Below are 19701 nucleotides of genomic sequence, written 5' to 3'. Positions count from 1 at the left end.
ATTTTGTTTAAAGAAGAGGAGGTTGGAAGAGGTGGAGAAAGGTGGAGAAATCAGTAGCCACAACTATTATACTAGTCCCTCAGGCCGATAAGTGATGCAGAACCACTCCACTGTAAATGAAGCAAATGAAGAGACTGCTATGAAGCCTAAGAATTGGGATATGCAACATGCCTTATTTATGTTAACTGGTGCATATCCAACTTTATTTAAAAACCGTTCTTTGTTGACTCTGTCAAGGCATATCGTAGGACAGTTCTTCACTTCTTTTTGCAAGAATGCAGTTAATCTCTCAACAAAAACAAAGCTCTCTCTCCTCAACCTTTTCGCAAAGGTTAATGAAAAGCTGTTTCCTGCTTGAAACATGACCCAGTGATTGCATCAATCTTATCAATTAGTTTTTTTAAAAATTTAACAATGACTCTAAATTGGTAAAAACATTTTTCATCATGTATGTTTTGTGATTGAATGGAATGGAATTCTTTCTGAAATGGAATTCAGCACAAAATTGTGATTTCTGTAAAAAAAAATATTTTGAAGAGGAACCCTTGGAGTTCCACATGGTTCTTCTGGCTTCAGATATCATTGGATCGTTACTCACAAGGTAGTGCAGAGATGGTATTTATACTCAATAAAGCTATAAAAGAATAATAGAAATATTATCTGAAAAGACATTGGATAAGTTGTGAGGAAGTGTCCCTGCTGTCTAACACATTCCTATTCTTTAATAAGAAATTATTGGCTAGTTTAACAAAGTGGCCAAACCAAATTAAGAAGACCTATAGACCCTTGTTGATTGTGCCAATTTTTGAAGATACAAAAGAATCAATAAACATTTTCTATTGATACTCCTCAGTGCAACTTTGTAGTTCCATGCCTTCAAGTCATCTCCAATTCTTGGCCTAAAGCATTACTATCACAAAGTTTTCTTGGCAAGATTCGTTCAAAAGATGGTTGCCAGTGCTTTCATCTGAGGCTGAGAATGTGTGACTTCCCCAAAGTTGCCCTGTGGATTTCCAAAGTCAAATGGGGATTCAACCTCTCATCTCCGGAGTTATAGTCAAGAACTAAAGCCACCACACCATTGGCTCTCTGAAGCAGGAACTAAAACCAGGAAAATCTGGAAAAATCTTGACAGTTTGGCACATGACCATAATTCAGATCTGTTAAAACAGTAGAACGTCCAAAATCAGTCATCGAAAAGTAGGGAATCCCAGTAAAGACAAATGCAAAATTTTACATATAGGCCACAAAAAACAAATGCACAGGTATACTTAAGATGGCAGATATATGGCTCAGCAGTACATGTCAAAAAGTCCTTGTGATGATTGTTAATCATAAACTGAACATAAGCTAGGGGTGTGATGTTGTAGTAAAATATGTGAATGCTATTTTAGTCTGCATTAATAGAAGTATAATTTCAAAGTTGAGAGAAATAATAGCCCCACTCTACTCTGCACTGGTCAGGTCTTATCTAGACTACTATGCTCATTTCTGGGTGCCTCGCTTTAAGAACAATATAGACAAGTTGGCATGGGCACAGAGAACAACAACAAGGTGACATGAACCCGCTCTTTAACTATCTCAAGGGCTTTCACAGAGAGCAGTGGGTAGGTTTGGTCTCTGCTGCCTCAAAAGGTAGGACCAAATCTAAAGTCTGAAAAAACAGGAAAGAAGGTATTAAGTGGACATTGGAAGGAATGTCTAGACAGGAAGAACAATTCAGTAGTAAAACCAATTGCCTAAAGAAACAGATGGTTGGTTCATTTTCACTGGATATCTTCAAAAAGAGGCTGGACAGCAACCTTCTGGGATGCTCTAGTTGGAGATAATTGAATGAGCATGGGATGGACACAATGGTCTTCCAACTCTATGACTCTATCAAGGTATATGGCATCCTTTAATTACTTTTTCATCCACTCTCTTAACTATTTTATCCCCTCTATATCTGAAGACCTCAGGGTAACTTACTATTTAAATTTCAAACAATAAATAGCAATACTGTAATTTGGGAAAGACTAAAATATGCATCATTTATCAGTTAAAATCTAACAATATAAAGCCAGTTAAAACAAATTCAAATAAGCCACTCCTTGAACAATTACTGCTGAGATCACTAGCACCCCTTTCCACTTCTGTTTACCACATTTGTTTCTGAAATGAACTTTGCCCATATGCCTCCATAGAAACAAATACCATTTTAGACTGGCACGTTGTAACTTGAGCCTATTGTTTGTAGTTAAGCTTAACTGAAGTAGCTTTGCAATGGCATGCACATAGCTCAAGGTGGGGAGCAACTGCAGAGGGATGGGAGGCATTTTTTTCATTCCAGTATTCTTCCAGTAGATCACACCAACATGACATCAGGTTGCTTTATAATTTCATTTGAGGAGAGTTTCAGAATAATTTGTTTGGGGTTTTGGGGTTTAAAAAGGTATATTGAGACTGTGACAGAGGCAAACCACTGTGTTTTCTAGGAATTTTGAGCTACTGATGGATATTTAGGACAAAAAATAATCACACTCTCAATTAAAAGTCCTGGGTTTTTGGAGGCACCAGGAGCCTTCAACAGGAGCCTTATGGGCTAAATGTCACCCAAGGCCACAATTTATTTGCTCATGATGTAACTGATAAAAGTGATTACAGCAGGAAGCCTTAATTTAAAAATTGAAAGTTGGACTGAGTGTCCATTCAAAGAGCTTTGCTCCCCTCTGTTTGAACTGTCTTATAAATCTGATCAATAATTTTGATCGTAAAAAAAGGTCAAGAGAGATTGCTTGTTTCCTTGGAATACAATCACACAGAGGTTTGGTGTTTGTTTTTTTACTTATATGCATAGCAAGGTAACTACACTGAGTTACAAAAGTAATAGATATAACTAGATTCAAGAGGAAGGAAACCATGGTTAATCTCAGCTCTTGGAACATGACCAAGATCTCACCTGGAATATTATGCCTAATTCTGGGCACCACAGTTTAAAGAGGATATTGACAAGCTGACACTGAGGAAGACAACTAATGTGATTAAAGGTCTGGAAACCATGCCCCACGAGAAGCAACTTAGGGAACTGAGTAATAATGTTAAGAGATGACATGATGACCATGTTTAAATGTTTGAAGGACGATTATATTGAGAATGTTTTCTGCTGCTCCAGAGACTAGGACACAGTATGTATTTAGACTAAAGAAATTCCACCTAAACATTATGAAGATCTTCAAAATCACTTTGAATTCAGCCCAGAAACAAACTGGTAGCTGGGGAAGCTGTTTCATCAAGGAGTTAGCAACCTAGTCCTGACATTTGGGGCCCACTGAAGTTTCTGAACATTTTACAAAGATGGCCCTGCATTACAGTAATCCAAATGGAATGCAACCAAGGCATCTATCACTGTAGCCAGAACTCCCTTTTCAAGCAAGAGGTGCAGGTGTTTCACTCATTTTAACAGTGCAAATACACTCCCATACACTGCTGAAACCTGTACATGCAGGTTCAGGCATGAATCCAAGAAACCACCCAATTGTAAACCTGAGATTTGTGGGGGGTCCAACTACATCCAGATTAGGCTACATCTGTATTCCTGGATCTGTTTTAGAATTGGCTAGAACATCTCCATCTTGTCTGGTTTAAGATGAAGGAACTGCATCCTTCATCTTCATTCAATCCATTATTGATAACCGACACTGCCTCGAAAAAGCATCCTTTCATTTAGATGGGAACGAAGGGGAGTAGCTTGTTATCTACACATTGGTGGATCAGCATCCTTTCCAAGAAGGACTGGAATGAATGTAGAACAGTGTCCACAATTGCCATCCCAGAAACACAGTCCAAAAGGGTGATGGTGTCGAAAGCCATTGAAATGTCCACCAGAACCTACAAGGACATACATTCTTGGTCCATTTCCTATGTAGTTTGTCTATGTAGTGTCCTTTCCACAGTCAGGCACAAAGAGATCTAGATGGCAAGGCCTACCAAGATGAAGTTTCTAAACTTCTGTTCTAAAGAGCAAAGGTTAACAAGCATCTATAGAAATGATGTGCTCCCTTCGTTTAGAAACTATCCAATTGTTGCTGGATGAAGCTGCTTTTCTCCCCAAACTACTTGACATGTATAACCTATAAAACCTTAATACCTCATGCTATAAAAATGAATTTAAAATAAAATAAAATACAGAGTAGGACAAGAACCAAGTTGTCCAAGTGCTAAGAAGACAGGCAGGTTCCCCCTAGCTTCATTCATAAATTGTTCCTTCTTTGAGCGTTCTCAGATAAAACTTGAAGACTATGCTGAGGGTGCTCTGTGATGATCATTTAATGGTGTGCTGTTTTGTTGATTTAATATCGACTTTCAATTATTTTAAAATGGTTTCAATAATATAACTGCTTTTAAATAAAATACACACACAAAATTGAACTTCTGTATGGTTTTAATCTATATGAATTTAATAATTTGTGAGATGCCTTGAATCCCATTGTGGAGATGACTACAACCACAACAATGAAACAAGTGAAAATAAAAGTAAGAGGTTTGAGATTAACTTTCAATGGGCTCACAAAGCAGGAATTATTGAAATCATTGTACAAAAACCCTATCATGTGACTTTTCTGAAAGTGATATCTGGCTGGTGAAAATCATTATGTGCTTTCCAGAACTTCACAAAATTATTGTTTTAGACTAACACTCCTGAAATCAACTAATTAGCATGCTGTGAGGCTTATTTATTTTATTTAGGGTATTTTCATTCCACTCTTCAGCCAAAGTGCTCTCAGAACTGCTCACAAATTGATAATTTGACAATCACCTGTCCCCAGGCCCACATGCAATATGACCAAGTTAAAGAAAACATTCCATGCAGTCATGCCGGCCACATGACCTTGGAAGTGTCTACGGACAACGCCGACTCTTCAGCTTAGAAATGGAGATGAGCACCAACCCCCAGAGTTGGACATGACTGGACTTAACGTCAGGGGAAACCTTTACCTTTACCTTTTAAAGAAAACAAAGGTCTACTTTTTCAAATACTGGAATGACTGGCTTTCACTGTCTGTGTGCTATTGTGACCGGAACATCACAACACACATGGGGGTTCTGGACTCAGATTCTTGCTTCACAACGAAGCACTGTGTGACTTATTTGGAGGACTTATTGGTCTGGTTTTTTAAAAGTAATATAACCATGGGCAGAACCATGCAATCTGCTCTCTGATCCCTAAAAGAAAACTGAGATTAAGTAAAATAACCACACTAAAGATTCAAAATTGGTAGCCAGCCATGGAGCCAAAAATAAAAGCTACAGATTTGGGTTGCATTAGTATAAGTCCACACTATACATCCCAAATTCATCAGAAGATAGCAAAAAAAGCTTCCTTCTGATAAGCTCTGGGAACATATTGCATAGAAAAGTTGTACAATCACCTTCATGGGAGGTTTTGCAAGGAGTGGCTTTATAGATAAGGTAAATCCAGGTCTGATACAGAATGTTAAACTATCACAGTGCTGTTGAAATCCTAAGAAACTAGGATTTCATCATGCCTACTATAGTAGCAAGCAAACAAACTCTCCAGATGTCTGGACTGACACCTCATGATGACTTGGGTTTATGGGAGTTGTAGTCCAAAACATCTAAAAGGCACCAGGTTGTTTGTCAAGGTCAATTTCCAAGTAGTAAAAACCAGCAAGACAAAATGTCAAGCTCTTTGACATATTTCCAGAACTCACAAGAATGCAGGATTACCTATGGCATTTCAGCTATTTTGCTGACTGACACATGTACTCTCTTGGTGCAAAATAAAGAATATAGATACGAAACAGCACATTTATAATTCAGTGGCATCTGTATTTGTTGCTTTTCATCTGTTGGTGAAACAGTCACTGCTGCAGGACTGGATTCTCTCTGCCACTCACCCTAATTCTGCCCCAGAGTGTTTGGAGGACATTAAGAAGAAAATTCAGAATGAATTTAAGGGAATTAAGTTGCAAACAGTTTGGGAGGACATCCTGATGTACATGTGGCAATCTGATCACATGACAGCCCTAAAACCAAGTACAGTAGAGTCTCACTTATCCAAGCTGCGCTTATCCAAGTTTCTGGATTATCCAAGCCATTTTTGTAGTCATGTTTTCAATATATCGTGATATTTTGGTGCTAAATTCATAAATACAGTAATTACAACACAGCATTACTGCATATTGAACTGCTTTTTCTGTCAAATTTGTTGTAAAACATGATGTTTTGGTGCTTAATTTGTAAAATCATAACCTAATTTGATGTTTAATAGGCTTTTCCTTAATCCCTCCTTATTATCCAAGATATTTGCTTATCCAAGCTTCTGCCGGCCCATTTAGCTTGGATAAGTGAGACTCTACTGTATAAAGACCTTGCTCTATCACACATAAATATCCACTTAGTCCAGCAGTAAATCATTCCTACATTCCCCCAATTCAAAGAAATAGTTATGTTACAGACTGAATCTGCAAAAGCTTAAGCTACAAACTTCTTTCTCTCAGTTGTCATACTTTCGAAGGTACTGCAAGCCCTCTGTATAATATTAACCTACAAAATATTCACAAACATGAGTTTACTACATGTGTTCCGAATATTTTGGTCATATGAGATTGTGTATGTGTTGCTCCTTTATCATTAATCTGAGCAAAATCTTTATTTGTGTTTTCTGGTATAACTAGAAACAAATGATGCACCATGTAAGGTCTCCAACAAGAAATGTTATTATCCTTGTCATTTCTGAAAACAATGTGTCTTCATATATGAACATTGTACCCAGCTTTTTTCACATCTTTTTCTGTTGCTTATATCCATATATGTGCCTTGAAGTCACCTGTCAACTTATGGTAACCCCATGAATTCCAGAGTTTTCTTAGACAAGAAATACTCAGAGGTGGTTTTACCAGTTCCTTCTTCTGAAAGCCAGCCTTCAGCACCTGGTGTTCGCTGGCAATCTCCCAAGCACTGACTAGAGCTGACCTTGTTTAGCTTTCAAGACCAGATGGAATCTGGGGCCTTGAGGGTATTTAAACCCTTTCTGACATGTAGTAATTTTCTTTCTCCACATTATTCAGTTTTTCTGACTTCTGTCAAAAGATTTGAATCCCAGGGTTTCAATCCTCACTTGACTATGAAAATCCACTTCACTGTGACTAGAAAACATTCTGGCCCTAAGGCAGAAACTACTTGAAGGCACATAACAAGAATTGTATTAAGAGAAGATAAGACTCATTAGAAAATATACTAATGGAAGGCATTAAGAAAAAGGGAAGACCGCATTGCAAGTGGATATTTTCAATCAAGGAAGCCACTACCTTGAGCAAGGTCTGAGCAAAGCTGTTGATAACAGGGTGGATTGAAGGTCTTTCATTCATAGAGTCACTGTAAGTCAAAGTCAACTTAATAGACATTTACAATAGATTTTATCCTTACATGAAAGGATAAATAACTACTAGAGTTTTCTCCTTACTGAAAGTGTTCTGTGGACATTGTTGTTTGGATAAAAACCATCACATTTTCTTTGCCAAAAATGCTCAAAAGGGCATTTTGGTGCAGAAAACATGGTGACTGCACATAAAAATATGGGCATTTCTCTGGAGAATAATCCAGATTGTTACCGGGTGATGGCTACAGGGAGAACACAAGTCCCTTGTTGTGGCAGCTTCCCTGGCTGCTGGTCTATTTCTGGGTACAATAAAATATATTGGATTGACTGATATGTCCTTATAGTGCTCAGATTCAGGTTATTTGAAGGACCATTTCTCCCTTTTTGACTTCAGCGTAAACTTCCTTTAGTTGGGTATATGAAATGTATCAGTCGGAGATAATTTCTATTGAACTGTTTTCCATGATGGGATATAAATACTGTAAAGCCCTAAATCCACTTGGTAGTTTCAAGAAGACTAAACCCCTTCAGTCCATAAGATTTGCATTACTGTTGATTCACCATCCAGTTATTACTTGAATGGGTTGATTCTATTAAGATCAACCAATTAGATCCAAAATAAAATTAATAATTACAAGTAAGATCAGGAATAAGACTTATGTAAGTGACCCTGTTGAACTTTCCCTTGCGGTTAATTCTACCCAAATACCCACTAGTTACTTGTTCTAAACTTCCACAAGAAGCATCTTCCTCCACTGTCCATTTCTCTCATTATATCTGCCATGGCCCAATGATATGGAATCCTGGGAATTATAGTTTGGTGAGGCACCAATCCTCATTGACAGACTGCAGATAATGTAAAACTGCAACTCCCTGAATCTCACAGCATTGGGCCATTTCAGCTAAAGTGGTGTTAAACCACATTTGTTCTACAGTGTAGATGCTCCCCTAATTTGTTCTCTTTTTTTTGTCTAACTCATTCAACATTTCAGAAACTCTTGGGGATATTCTCCATTGTTAAAGTTTAGCAATTACACATCACAAACAATTGTTGGATACCCACTCCTGTTCTTAGCTGTTTGTTCTTGCAGTGTTTTGTGTCTGCATATGTGTGTGCCTTCAAGTCTTCTGTCACTTTATGGTGAACCCATGAATTTCATTGGGTTTCTTAGACAAGGAAATGTCAGAAATTCGTTTTGCCAATTTCTTCCTCTGAAATATAGGTGAATGCACCTGGTATTCATTGGTAGTCTTCCATCCAAGCTAACCTAGCATAGCTTCCAAAATCAGGCAGGGTCTGGTACCTTTAGGGCAGTGTTTCTCAAACTGTGCTCCTCTGGGTGTTTTGGACTTCAGCTTCCAGAAGTCCCAGCCAGTTTACCCACTGTTAGGAATTGTGGGAACTGAAGTCGTAAAAACATCTGGAGGAGCAGAGTTTGAGAAACTCTGCTTTAGGGCATTTAGTGTTTTACTGGTTCCTTTTTCCTTAGTTCTAGGCACTGTATGGGGGCCCCTGGTGGCACAGTATGTTAAAGCGCTGAGCTGTTGAACTTGCGGACCAAAAGTTCCCAGGTTCAAATCCTGGGAGCGGAATGAGCGCCCGCTGTTAGCCCCAGCTCCTGCCAACCTAGCAGTTTGAAAACATGCAAATGTGAGTAGATCAATAGGTACCGCTCCGGCGGGAAGGTAACGGCGCTCCATGCAGCCGTGCCGGCCACATGACCTTTGAGGTGTCTATGGACAACGCTGGCTCTTTGGCTTAGAAATGGAGATGAGCACCAACCCCCAGAGTCGGACACGATTGGAATTAACGTCAGGGGAAACCTTTACCTTTAGGTACTGTATGATGGTCATTCTAGTTCCTGTTACTATCTATCAACATTGGGGAAGGTGACTCAACACTTCACGAGAGGGGAGGAAATTGGAGGAACTAAAATACAGACTTTCAACAGATCCATACTGGGTTAAATCAAGTAGGAAGGAAGAATTATCCCTATTTTCCCTAAGGTACTTTTTAAAAGCCTTTTATAGCTTCCCTCTCCTCCACAGCAGTCAGAGAGAAATTATGTTATCAGGCCCAATGCAGTTTACTACAGTAAAATATTGTTAAAACAACATAATTGCATACTTCGAAAAAGTCACCAGAAGTAACTCTCAAGACTAACAATTAGGAAAATGTCCTTTATAGCTCCACAAAAGGCAGATATTCATTAGGTAAAATCTCCTTTCTCCTGAGCCCTGAAGGTGGTTTTGTTTCGGAAGTTTATGGCCCTTCTGAAAAGGAAATTATTTATTTGTGGGCAAACAACACATCAAGGAGAAAAATAGGGTATGAATTACTTAGTAGCAGTGGAAGAAAATGTACTTAGCCAAAATCTATGTATCCTAGAGATAGTGCGATGTAGTGAACTGGGACTTGGGAGTCTGAATTGATATCTCACATTTTCCTGGCATGAGGTAGGTTACAGCAAGGTTAAAATCCAATGACAGGAAAATGGAACGATTAAATTAGTGATCATGTTAGAAAATCAATAATTGAAAACAATATAAAATCATTGAGCTACAAAACCCACTGGAGAATCTTGGGCCATTCATAATCTCTCTCTCAGCCTGATTTATTCTATATGATTTTTGTGAACATAGTCCTGACTGACACCTTCAGTTTAACTGAAGAAAAGGAAGATATAAGTGTAACGACTGAAGAAATAAAAAGTATATCTGGACTCATCTAAAGGAAGCAGTCTATATAAACAGAGTGCTTATGAAGGAGATCTTCCTCGGTATCTTTGTATGTGCTGTAAAGTCATCTATTGAATATGGTGACTCCATCAATTTCACAGAGTTTTCTTAGGCAAGAAATACTCTGGTGCCTTGTTGTTGTTAATGTTGTTATTGTTTGCCTTAAATCCATTTCCAATTTATGGTGACCTTAAGGTGAACCTATCATCTATCACCTGTTATGAGGCTGATAATATGTGTCTCACCTAAGATCACTTTCTAGTAGGTTAGGAGTTCCTGGTGGCGCAATGGGTGCTGGCAGGACTGCTGACCAAAAGGTCGGCAGTTTGAATCAGGAGAGCGGGATGAGCTCCTGTCTGTCAGCTCCAGCTCATGTGGGGATATGAGAAAACCCTCCCACAGGATGGTAAAACATCAGTGCATCCCCTTAGCAACGTCCTTGCAGACGGCCAATTCTCTCACATCAGAGGCGACTTGCAGTTTCTCAAGTCGCTCCTGACACACACAAAAACCTAGTGGATTTCCAATGCTCTAACCACTACATCATATTGGTGTTCTATAATAATGTATAATGCTTATGTAGTGCTTATATTGTGCTATACTAATAATATAATATATTGTGTGTGTATATAACTTGTAAGGTGCCCTGAGTCCCCTTCAGGGTGAGAAGGGCGGGATATAAATGTTGCTAATAAATAAAGGTTTTTGTACAAGGTCTGGTGGATGAATGGCATAAGCACTATGCACTATTTTAAATTTTGTATATTGTATATTATAATTGTTTTAACTGTTTTAATATTTATGTTATTGTACTATGGTGTATTGGCATAAATTGCCAGTCTGTAAGCCACCCTGAGTCCCTGCGGGTGAGAAGGGCGGGATAGAAATGATAGAAATAAATAAAACAAAATAAAATAAATGTATGGGTAAAAAGAATAATTATTGAAATAAACATATAAGTAAAGGGGAGGGAAGGCCTATAACAGTTTAGAAGGAACATATCAATCCCTTGCTGCAACAGTCTCACTAGCGAGTGGCTGATTTATGGACAGAATTCAAAGTGTTGTTAATGATCGACAAATCTCGATACAGCTTCAAATTCCTATTTGCCCACAAAAACCCACAGAGCATGAAGCCCCAGAAAACCCCAGGATAGGTTCAGCTTAGGCTGCCACAATTCAGAAAAGCTTGTAAGCATGCAGCAGCAAAAATTACAGGTATTTTAACAGGACTGCTAGTTTATTTTTTAAAAAAAAACATCTACGTCCTCAAGTTTGTAACTGCATCTGGTTTTTTCACTTGGATGTAAGCTGTCTTGGATTCCTTGTTGGGAGAAAAGTGGGGTATAAATAAATAAAATAGTAACAATTCCTCCTGCCCAGGATATAAAGAAGTGTTAGCGTTCCCCTTAGAATGTATTTCCAATACCAAACCAGGCTCATTGTTGGAATTTTACAAGAAACACTGAAGAAATGCAGACAGGCTTTGAAAGAGAACAGAGCAGGTGTGGACGAAGCACCTTCCAGAAGCGACACTGATGAGACACGGGATCTCTGCTCTCTCTTGAGAAATTAACCCCATTCACCCCATCATGCCATTCAAAACAAAAGGTTTCATTTTATTTTAATTATAGATAATAAGTTATAATTTGTTTTTATAAGTTGGGTTATGATTTTTGCTTTTATGTGTTTATTGGTTATTGTATTTAGGCATTGAATGGTTGCCTTTTTGTGACTGGAATCCACCCTGAGTCCCTTTGGGGAGATAAAGTGGAATACAAATAAAGTATTATTATTATTATTATATTACTATTATTATTATCATTGTATGACACAGCAAACAAGATAGTTATGCTGGATTTCGTATCATAAAATCACAAGTCAAACACTTCCCAAATGTCTAGGACTGTATGATGTATTTTCGGATGATGCGTACAGATCCCAGTAGGGTGGCCTTTTGCAGTTGGCAGATCATAATTTTGTCAATGTCTATTGTTTCCAAATGCCGGCCGAGATCTCTTGGCACGGCACCCAGTGTGCCGATCACTACCAGGACCACCTGTACTGGTTTCTGCCATTGTCTTTGAGGTCCTGATAGCGGCTGAGTTTTTCCTGTTGTTTTTCGTCAATGCGACTGTCACCTGGAATGGCAACATCAATAATCCAAATGTTTTTCTTTTCCACAACTGTGATGTCTGGTGTGTTGTGTTCCAGAACTTTGTCAGTCTGGATTCGGAAGTCCCACAGTATCTTTGTGTGCTCATTTTCCAATACTTTGGTGAACTATTTAGCAGACTAAGGGATGTCACTGATGCCCCAGAACTTAAGAAACATTATGGCCATTCAGTTCCACTAGCCCAACGCTTACTGTTAATCTTTTCTCTATCTTTGTTCCCTTTCCCCGTTATTTGCTGTACTGCTCGTGTTACAAACACAAATTCTGTTTACATCCAATGCACTATTACCACCTCTATGTGAGCTGACAAAATGTTCAATAAAAATAAAGATTTTAAAAAGAATATTGCAACCCTTGTCTTGGGATACTTTTAGGAAGGCTGTGGAGACTGTTTCAAAATGCTAATTTTATTGTTCAGCCTCCATGGGGATAGGTGAGGGAGTTAGTTGTGGCGTAGTGGTTAGAGCACTGGACTACGAGTATATACACTGCAGAAATAATGCAGCTTGACACTCTTTGAGCTGCCATGAGCCAATGCTATGGAATCATGGGACTTGTAGCTTGGGGCCCTTCCACACAACCATATAACCCTGAATATCAAGGCAGAAAACTCCCACAATATTTACTTTGAACTGGGTTATCTGAATCCACACTGCCATATATTCCAGTTCAAAGCAGATAATGTGGGATTTTATTCAGCTGTGTGGAGAGGGCCTTAGTGAGGCACTAGCACCCTTTGGCAGAGAAGGCGACGGATGTTACAAACCTACAACCATAGCAATTAAAGTAGTATCAAGCTACATGAATTATACAATGTCTATGCACTCTGAAGACCAGGGTTCGAATTCACACTAGGTTATGGATCCCATTAGCTGACCTGGGGAAAGACATGTTCTCTCAGCCTCAGAAGAACATGTCTCTGAAAAGCCCGTCATAGGACCACCATAGGTTGGAAACAACTTGAATAAAAACAATTGGAAGCGATGAGTTTTAAAGTCTATTTTAAGTGCATTTATTGTATTTTAATTTGGTTTACCATATTAGGGTTTTTTTAACTTTTGTATTATGCTTAAGTTGACTAACTATCTCATCACACTAGAACATGGATCCACTTTAAATCCGATTTGTGTTTCCTGCAGAATTCTGAGGTTTGTAGTTTGGTGGTGCCCAGGACCTGTCTGGCTGAGCTGTTTAAAGCCCCCTCCCTAAAGTGGTTTTAAAGTGGATTTAAAGTTGATCCAAGCTCTAGTGTGATAAGATAGGATTGTGAGCCTCCTTGAGTATCCAAGGGGAGAAAGGCAGGGCATAAATAAAGTTAACAACAATAATAGCAACAATAACAATAATCAGAATAACAACAACAGACTGTCATGTTACCTACTGCTCTAGAAATTGGAGCCAAGCAAGAACTTGGGCAAAACACACTCCTTCAACCTCAGAGAAAGGCAATGCCGAAACCGTTGGGAACAAGTCTTGCCAAGAAATCCTGCAATAATTCCCCTTAGGATCGGCATACATAGGAAACGACTTGAAGGAACAAGAAGAAGAAGAAGTGCGTCTACGCCAGGCATGCGCAAACTTCGGCCCTCCTTCCAGGTGTTTTGGACTTCAACTCCCACAATTCCTAACAGCCAGCTGTTAGGAATTGTGGGAGTTGAAGTCCAAAACACCTGGAAGGAGGGCCAAAGTTTGCCCGTGCCTGTCCTAGGAGATGTCTTACCACCAGGAGAGAAAACGCAGCCGTTACAAACACGTTGCGCGCCGACATCCCTTCCCCGTCTTTGCTTTCTGCGTCTCTCTTTCTGCGATGGAGAAGAGAAGGAGCTCAGGGCCTCTTTTCTTCTGCTTTTTGGAGACAGATGGGCTCAGCTCCGGAGACCAAGCCTTGCAGAGCTGGAAATCCCCCAGAGAGGAGCTGCAGGAAGAGCCGACAGAGCAACTATACCTTAAGAAGCGGGAGGGGAGGGAGGAAAATAAATACTCCTTGCAAGGAGGACTCGTCTTTCTTAGCCACACCTTCTGCCCTTCTCCGTGGCTTCTCTGACACCTGCTGCTCTTATTTCAAGGAAGAGATCGGGATCTTCAATTATTTATTTCAGGCATGGGCAAACTTGGGCCCTCCAGGTGTTTTGGACTTCAACTCCCACAATTCCTAACAGCCTACCGGCTGTTAGGAATTGTGGGAGGTGAAGTCCAAAACACCTGGAGGGCCCAAGTTTGCCCATGCCAGGTCTATCCCCCACTCAATGGTAATAGTTTAATTGATGGGCAGTTTGTGTTTGCAGAGATCCTGATTTTAAATGGGGCCCATCATTTTGAAACACCCTGTAAGATCTCAATAATAGTTATTCGAAAAGAGGAAAATATTGCAGAGAATCCATGCACCTGAAGATGCCTTAATAAAAGTAATGGTAAAGGTTTCCCCTGACATTAAGTCCAGTTGTGTCCGACTCTGGGGGTTGGTACTCATCTCCATTTCTAAGCCAAAGAGCCAGCGTTGTCCGTAGACACCTCCAAGGTCATGTGGCTGGCATGACTGCATGGAGCGCCGTTACCTTCCCGCCGGAGCAGTACCTATTGATCTACTCACATTTGCATGTTTTCGAACTACTAGGTTGGCAGAAACTGGAGCTAACAGCGGGCGCTCACTCCGCTCCCAGGATTCGAACCTGAAACCTTTCGATCTGCAAGTTCAGCAGCTCAGCGCTTTAGCACACCATGCCACCAGGGGCTCCTAGGACCTAAATCTCATTGATATCCAAGTTCCTGGATATTTCACTCAATATATCTGTGAGGTATCAATAAAGGCACATCTGCATTGTAAAATTAATGTAGTTTGACATCACTTGAACTGCTGAGGCTCAATACTGTGAAACCCTGCACTTGTTTGGTGAGGCACTTTGGCAGGGAAGACTTAAAGTCTTTGTAAAAATACAACTCCCAGGATCCTATAATATTCAGTGATAGTGGTTGAAGTGGTGTCAGATTGCCTTCAGTCTACAGTGCAGATGCAAGCTTGAAGTAAACAGCTTTTGGAGCCTTACAGATGCAGAACGAATAGATGCAGAGTTATCATTATAGATAATTAAGACTGTCAGTGATAAATTCTCACTGCTAAACCAAACAGAACCTTAGTTTTCACCAGTGTTGGAACTTTCTTTCTTTTTTCCTTGGAAGTATAAAATTAGAACGGCAAGTGAGAGCCCTTCCACACAGTCCTTTATTCCAGAATATCAGTTTAAAAGTTTGTAGGCAAGAAATGACATGGTCCTTCTGAGAGCAATTCCCAGCATTCTGCACCTTTGGTGATGCTGGCTATGATGGATGAGAACTTCAGCCCAAAGCACAATTTGAGCATCATCATTTCCTCCTCCTGATCTAGGGGCATGAAGTCAATTCAGCTGCTATTTATGATACTCTTTTATAATACCAGCACTTCCTTCTTTGGTTTACACTCCTCCTTCCTCAGAAAGCAGTGACCCAGCAAGGTATTCCTCCTGAAAAATCCAGCTTGTAATGTACGCCAGATGAATGCATGAACTCTACTTGCATATTAGTAACAATTAGTTGGCATTCAGTTGTGTAAGGCAGCTATGATTAATGCAATAAGCACTTTCAAAATGTGTCCACACTAAATAATTGACTAGCATTATATCAATATTGATATTTATATGGTCAGGATCTTCACTGATCATATAATGCATTATACTGTAGACCCATATAATGCAGTTTAAACTGCACTGAATTGTCTTATATGGATCTATTCTATACTGATCATATAATGCAATTCAATTCAATTCTTCTTTACTTCAGTACTTGTAGATATAGAAATTGCAACATCCTTGGGTCTTTAGTAAGTTTTCCTAGTTAAAGAAAACTTGGAAATAAACTGGAACATGAAGACGTCCCATATGAAAATCCTTTCCACAGACTTATGTATTTTAATATATGAAAATAGTTGAATTGGAGTTAACCATAATGCTGAGGTGGAGAGGACGTTTAACCATTTTCCTTACCATGTTTCTCAATTTTACAGTGTCTTGCATGTTGATGGGAAACAAACAGAGATATTATGATTTATTGGAAAATTGTGACAAAGGTGTACATCCTTCTCCCAAAAATATCCACACATCTATGCACATCCCACAATCGTGTTGCTTTTAACTATAGGGGGAAAAACTCAGTGGAAATTGTGGTTGTAATCTCCTATGTCATGTCTGTTAGAAGATGGATTAACTTGAATGTAGTCACTTCTAACAGGAAGAGTGCTGAATATTTGAAAATTGAGCAGAACTTAAATGACTTTGGGAAACAATAGAGAGAGTTGTTCATTCTAAACCAGGCTCTCTTTTTACATAGATGATATCATGCTGTCATTCAGCCACTCCATTCTTTCATTTATCTTTTGTATCTGACTGATGATGCCTATCTGCAGAAACGATCTGGCTGATGACTAGAATATCTTTATTAGAAAACAAACTGAGCTGCTGGTACAAAATAGGTCAACTGAGACCAGCTCCACATGTGGCCACAAGCTATGTCTTGACTGTCACACAATTCCATTAAATATTTGGACATAAAACTGAAATAGGATTTAGGTTAAATAGTGGTGATGCTATGGAAAAGATGTAGCTTTCCTCGTGAGCAGAGGCCGGCTTGAACCGCTTTTTAATAGTTCAATGTCCTAATCTTTACGATGTTGTCAAGTCACTCAAATTGATTGGTTAGGGCTTTGGGGCTTTGGGCATTGGCGCCACTTAGGCTGGACAGTGAGCACAAATTCCCTATATCAGGCTTGTAGCTGGGGAGGGGGGTCAAGCCATTGTCCCAAATAAGAATTCTGTCCCTCCCCATTCAAATTTTAGTAAAGTGCAATAAGATATGACAGGACAGTACATTAATGTATATTGTTTTAATTGCCTATTTATGTTTTACTTTGATTGTTTACAATGTTTTATATGTATATATTCGACAGTTATTTGATTTTGTATCATATTTTTAACATGTTTGGAATCCACTTTGGGTCTCCACTGTGGGAGAAAAGTGGCATATAAATAAAGATTTATTATTATTATTATTATTATTATTATTATTATTATTATTATTATTTGATACATAACAAGGTTAGTACACAGCAAACAAGACCACTATGCTCACTTTTATATTGGATCACACGTCAAACCCTTCCCAAGTGTCTAGGACTATGTGATGTATCAGTGAATAATGTGTGTAGATCCAAGTAGGGTGGCCTTTTGCAGCTGACAGATAGTAATTTTGTCCATGCCTATTGTTTTCAAGTGCTGGCCTAGGTCTTTAGGCACTGCACCCAGTGTAACAATCACCACTGGGACCACATTTATGGCTTGTGCCATAGTCTTTGCAGCTCAATCTTTAAATCCTCACATCGTGTAAGCTTTTCCAGTTGCTTCTCATCAATTCTGCTGTTGTCTGGAATTGCTACATCGACGATCCATACTTTTTCCCCCCCACGATCATGGAGTCAGGAGTCTTGTGCTCCAAAACTCTTGTCAGTCTTAATTTGGTAGTCCCAGAGTAGCTTGACGTGTTCATTTTCTGTAACTTTTTCAGGCTTGTGATCCCACCAGTTCTTTGTCACAGGTAGATGGTATTTGTCGCACAAGTTCCAATGGATCATCTGAGCAATTTTATTATTATTATTATTGTTGTTGTTGTTGTTGTTATTATTATTATTATTATTATTATTATTATTATTATTATTATTATTATTATTATTAATCATTGAAAACAGCTCACATTAAACCTTTTACACTGCTATATTCACATCCCACCTAAATTCTAAATTGAGTTTTTAAATTATGACAGTGAGAATTGGAATTCTTATTTGGATAAGACAATGCACCAGTTTAATCTCTCATAGCTAAACTCCTGCCTACTCCACTCCAAGATACACTAAAAGATTGTGATGAGGCATGTCCATTTTGTTCTTTCTTAAAGGAAGGAAGGAAGGAAGGAAGGAAGGAAGGAAGGAAGGAAGGAAGGAAGGAAGGAAGGAAGGAGCCCTTTCTCCTACTGTCAAAATGATCACCCTTAAGTAGAGGGGAGAACAACCAGGTATCTATGACTTTGTTCCTTTCTCTTTTTTTCTTTTCAAGAAAGAAAGAAAACTGTTGAGCTAGTAAATATGCCAGATGGTCTCTGTGAAAATGAGTTTTTGTTTTAGGGAAAAAAGAAGTTATCTAAGTGTTTTATTGACTGTTGAAACTTAACAAATGGAAAACTAACTTCGGTATCTAAAATGCCTTTAGACCTAAAACTACATGGGCCCAACAAAAACTGATGATTTTGGTATAGCAGATAGTAATTACTCCTTTGGATGGATGTATTACATCATATTGATTTTTTTTTCAAAAATATCTAAATGATATTTCTAAATGCACAGGTTCTTTTAAATTACATTCCCGTGATGTAGAATTTCACTGCAGTCAATATTTTTGGATTATGTGTGCCTTTACCAATGCAAAAAGATACCAAAATTAGAAAGATAAACAATATATCCACTATGCATTGTCTAATTGTCAGACAATCTTACTGCTTTAGCTGTACATGAATGTATATGTTATAGCATTAAGAAAACATATTTTAGGAAATATGGCCACCTTATATCCCCATTTCTATAAGATTTTTGGGAAGCATGTTTAAGGCTGAACAATAGGGTCGTTTCTCCCAATATCTCTGCCATGGATATCAGTGTCCAAATGATCAGTTCCAGTGTGAGTACATCTGGGACCATGTGTAAAGTGGTTAAGATTTTCTGTTTACATTAACATTACTTGACTCCACCATTCTACTACTGTTTATGACGTACTTGGAGGAAGTGCCCTCAGGTGTATGATAAATTCAGACCTTGTATAGCCACTTATTTAGAATAAAAGCTTTCCTCTTACGAACTTCTTTCCCTCCTTATTTACATCCTGCCCCATCAGTATGTTGCTGGTTTCCTATATTTCTCAATGGAGGGAAAGAAAAGAGCTCAGAGTTAAGCAAAGGGACAAAGTTCGCAGTTGCTCAAATTGTGGTTGGTAGAGAATAAACCCAAATTGGGGAACCTCTCTTCCATTCAAGAGCAGAAAGAAGATAAATCCTTCACAAATTCCTTAAGAGTATTTTGCCACATAATGACCTATTTAAGGCAGGCATTTGTTTCGTCCAATGGGTTTGTTTGATTTATTGCCCATTTTATAAAAAAATGGGTGTTCCAGTTTTTATTTTGTTTTGTTGTTGTATTGATTCTACGCTGAAATAAATCTTGATGAGCTCACTATTTTAAATGTTATTGCACATTACAGTTTGTTTCAGATTGTTAGGCACATTGACTGATGCATAAGCATCGAAAGACAAAGCTATCAACATTTTATACAAAGAAA

The 19701-nt window shown here is 38.7% G+C and overlaps 1 protein-coding gene across 2 annotated transcripts in view; it reads right to left on the bottom strand.

The window, feature by feature from the left end:
* Nucleotides 1-14300, bottom strand: part of cdh26 (cadherin 26) — a 47005-nt gene extending 32705 nt beyond the window's left edge. Inside the window, exon 1 of one of the 2 annotated variants that reach the window (XM_008110146.3) lies at nt 14016-14300. In XM_008110146.3, coding sequence (XP_008108353.2) covers nt 14016-14063 — 48 coding nt within the window. In that variant the 5' untranslated portion in view covers nt 14064-14300. The remainder of the gene's footprint in view (nt 1-14015) is intronic. The other variant, XM_008110147.3, reaches the window with a different exon arrangement.
* Between the last annotated feature and the right edge of the window lie 5401 nt (nt 14301-19701).

The sequence above is a fragment of the Anolis carolinensis genome, chromosome 4, assembly GCF_035594765.1.
Source record: "Anolis carolinensis isolate JA03-04 chromosome 4, rAnoCar3.1.pri, whole genome shotgun sequence".
Taxonomy (NCBI): domain Eukaryota; kingdom Metazoa; phylum Chordata; class Lepidosauria; order Squamata; family Dactyloidae; genus Anolis; species Anolis carolinensis.
Note: the sequence above shows the minus strand (reverse complement) of the source record. Positions and strands in the feature narration are given on the sequence as shown.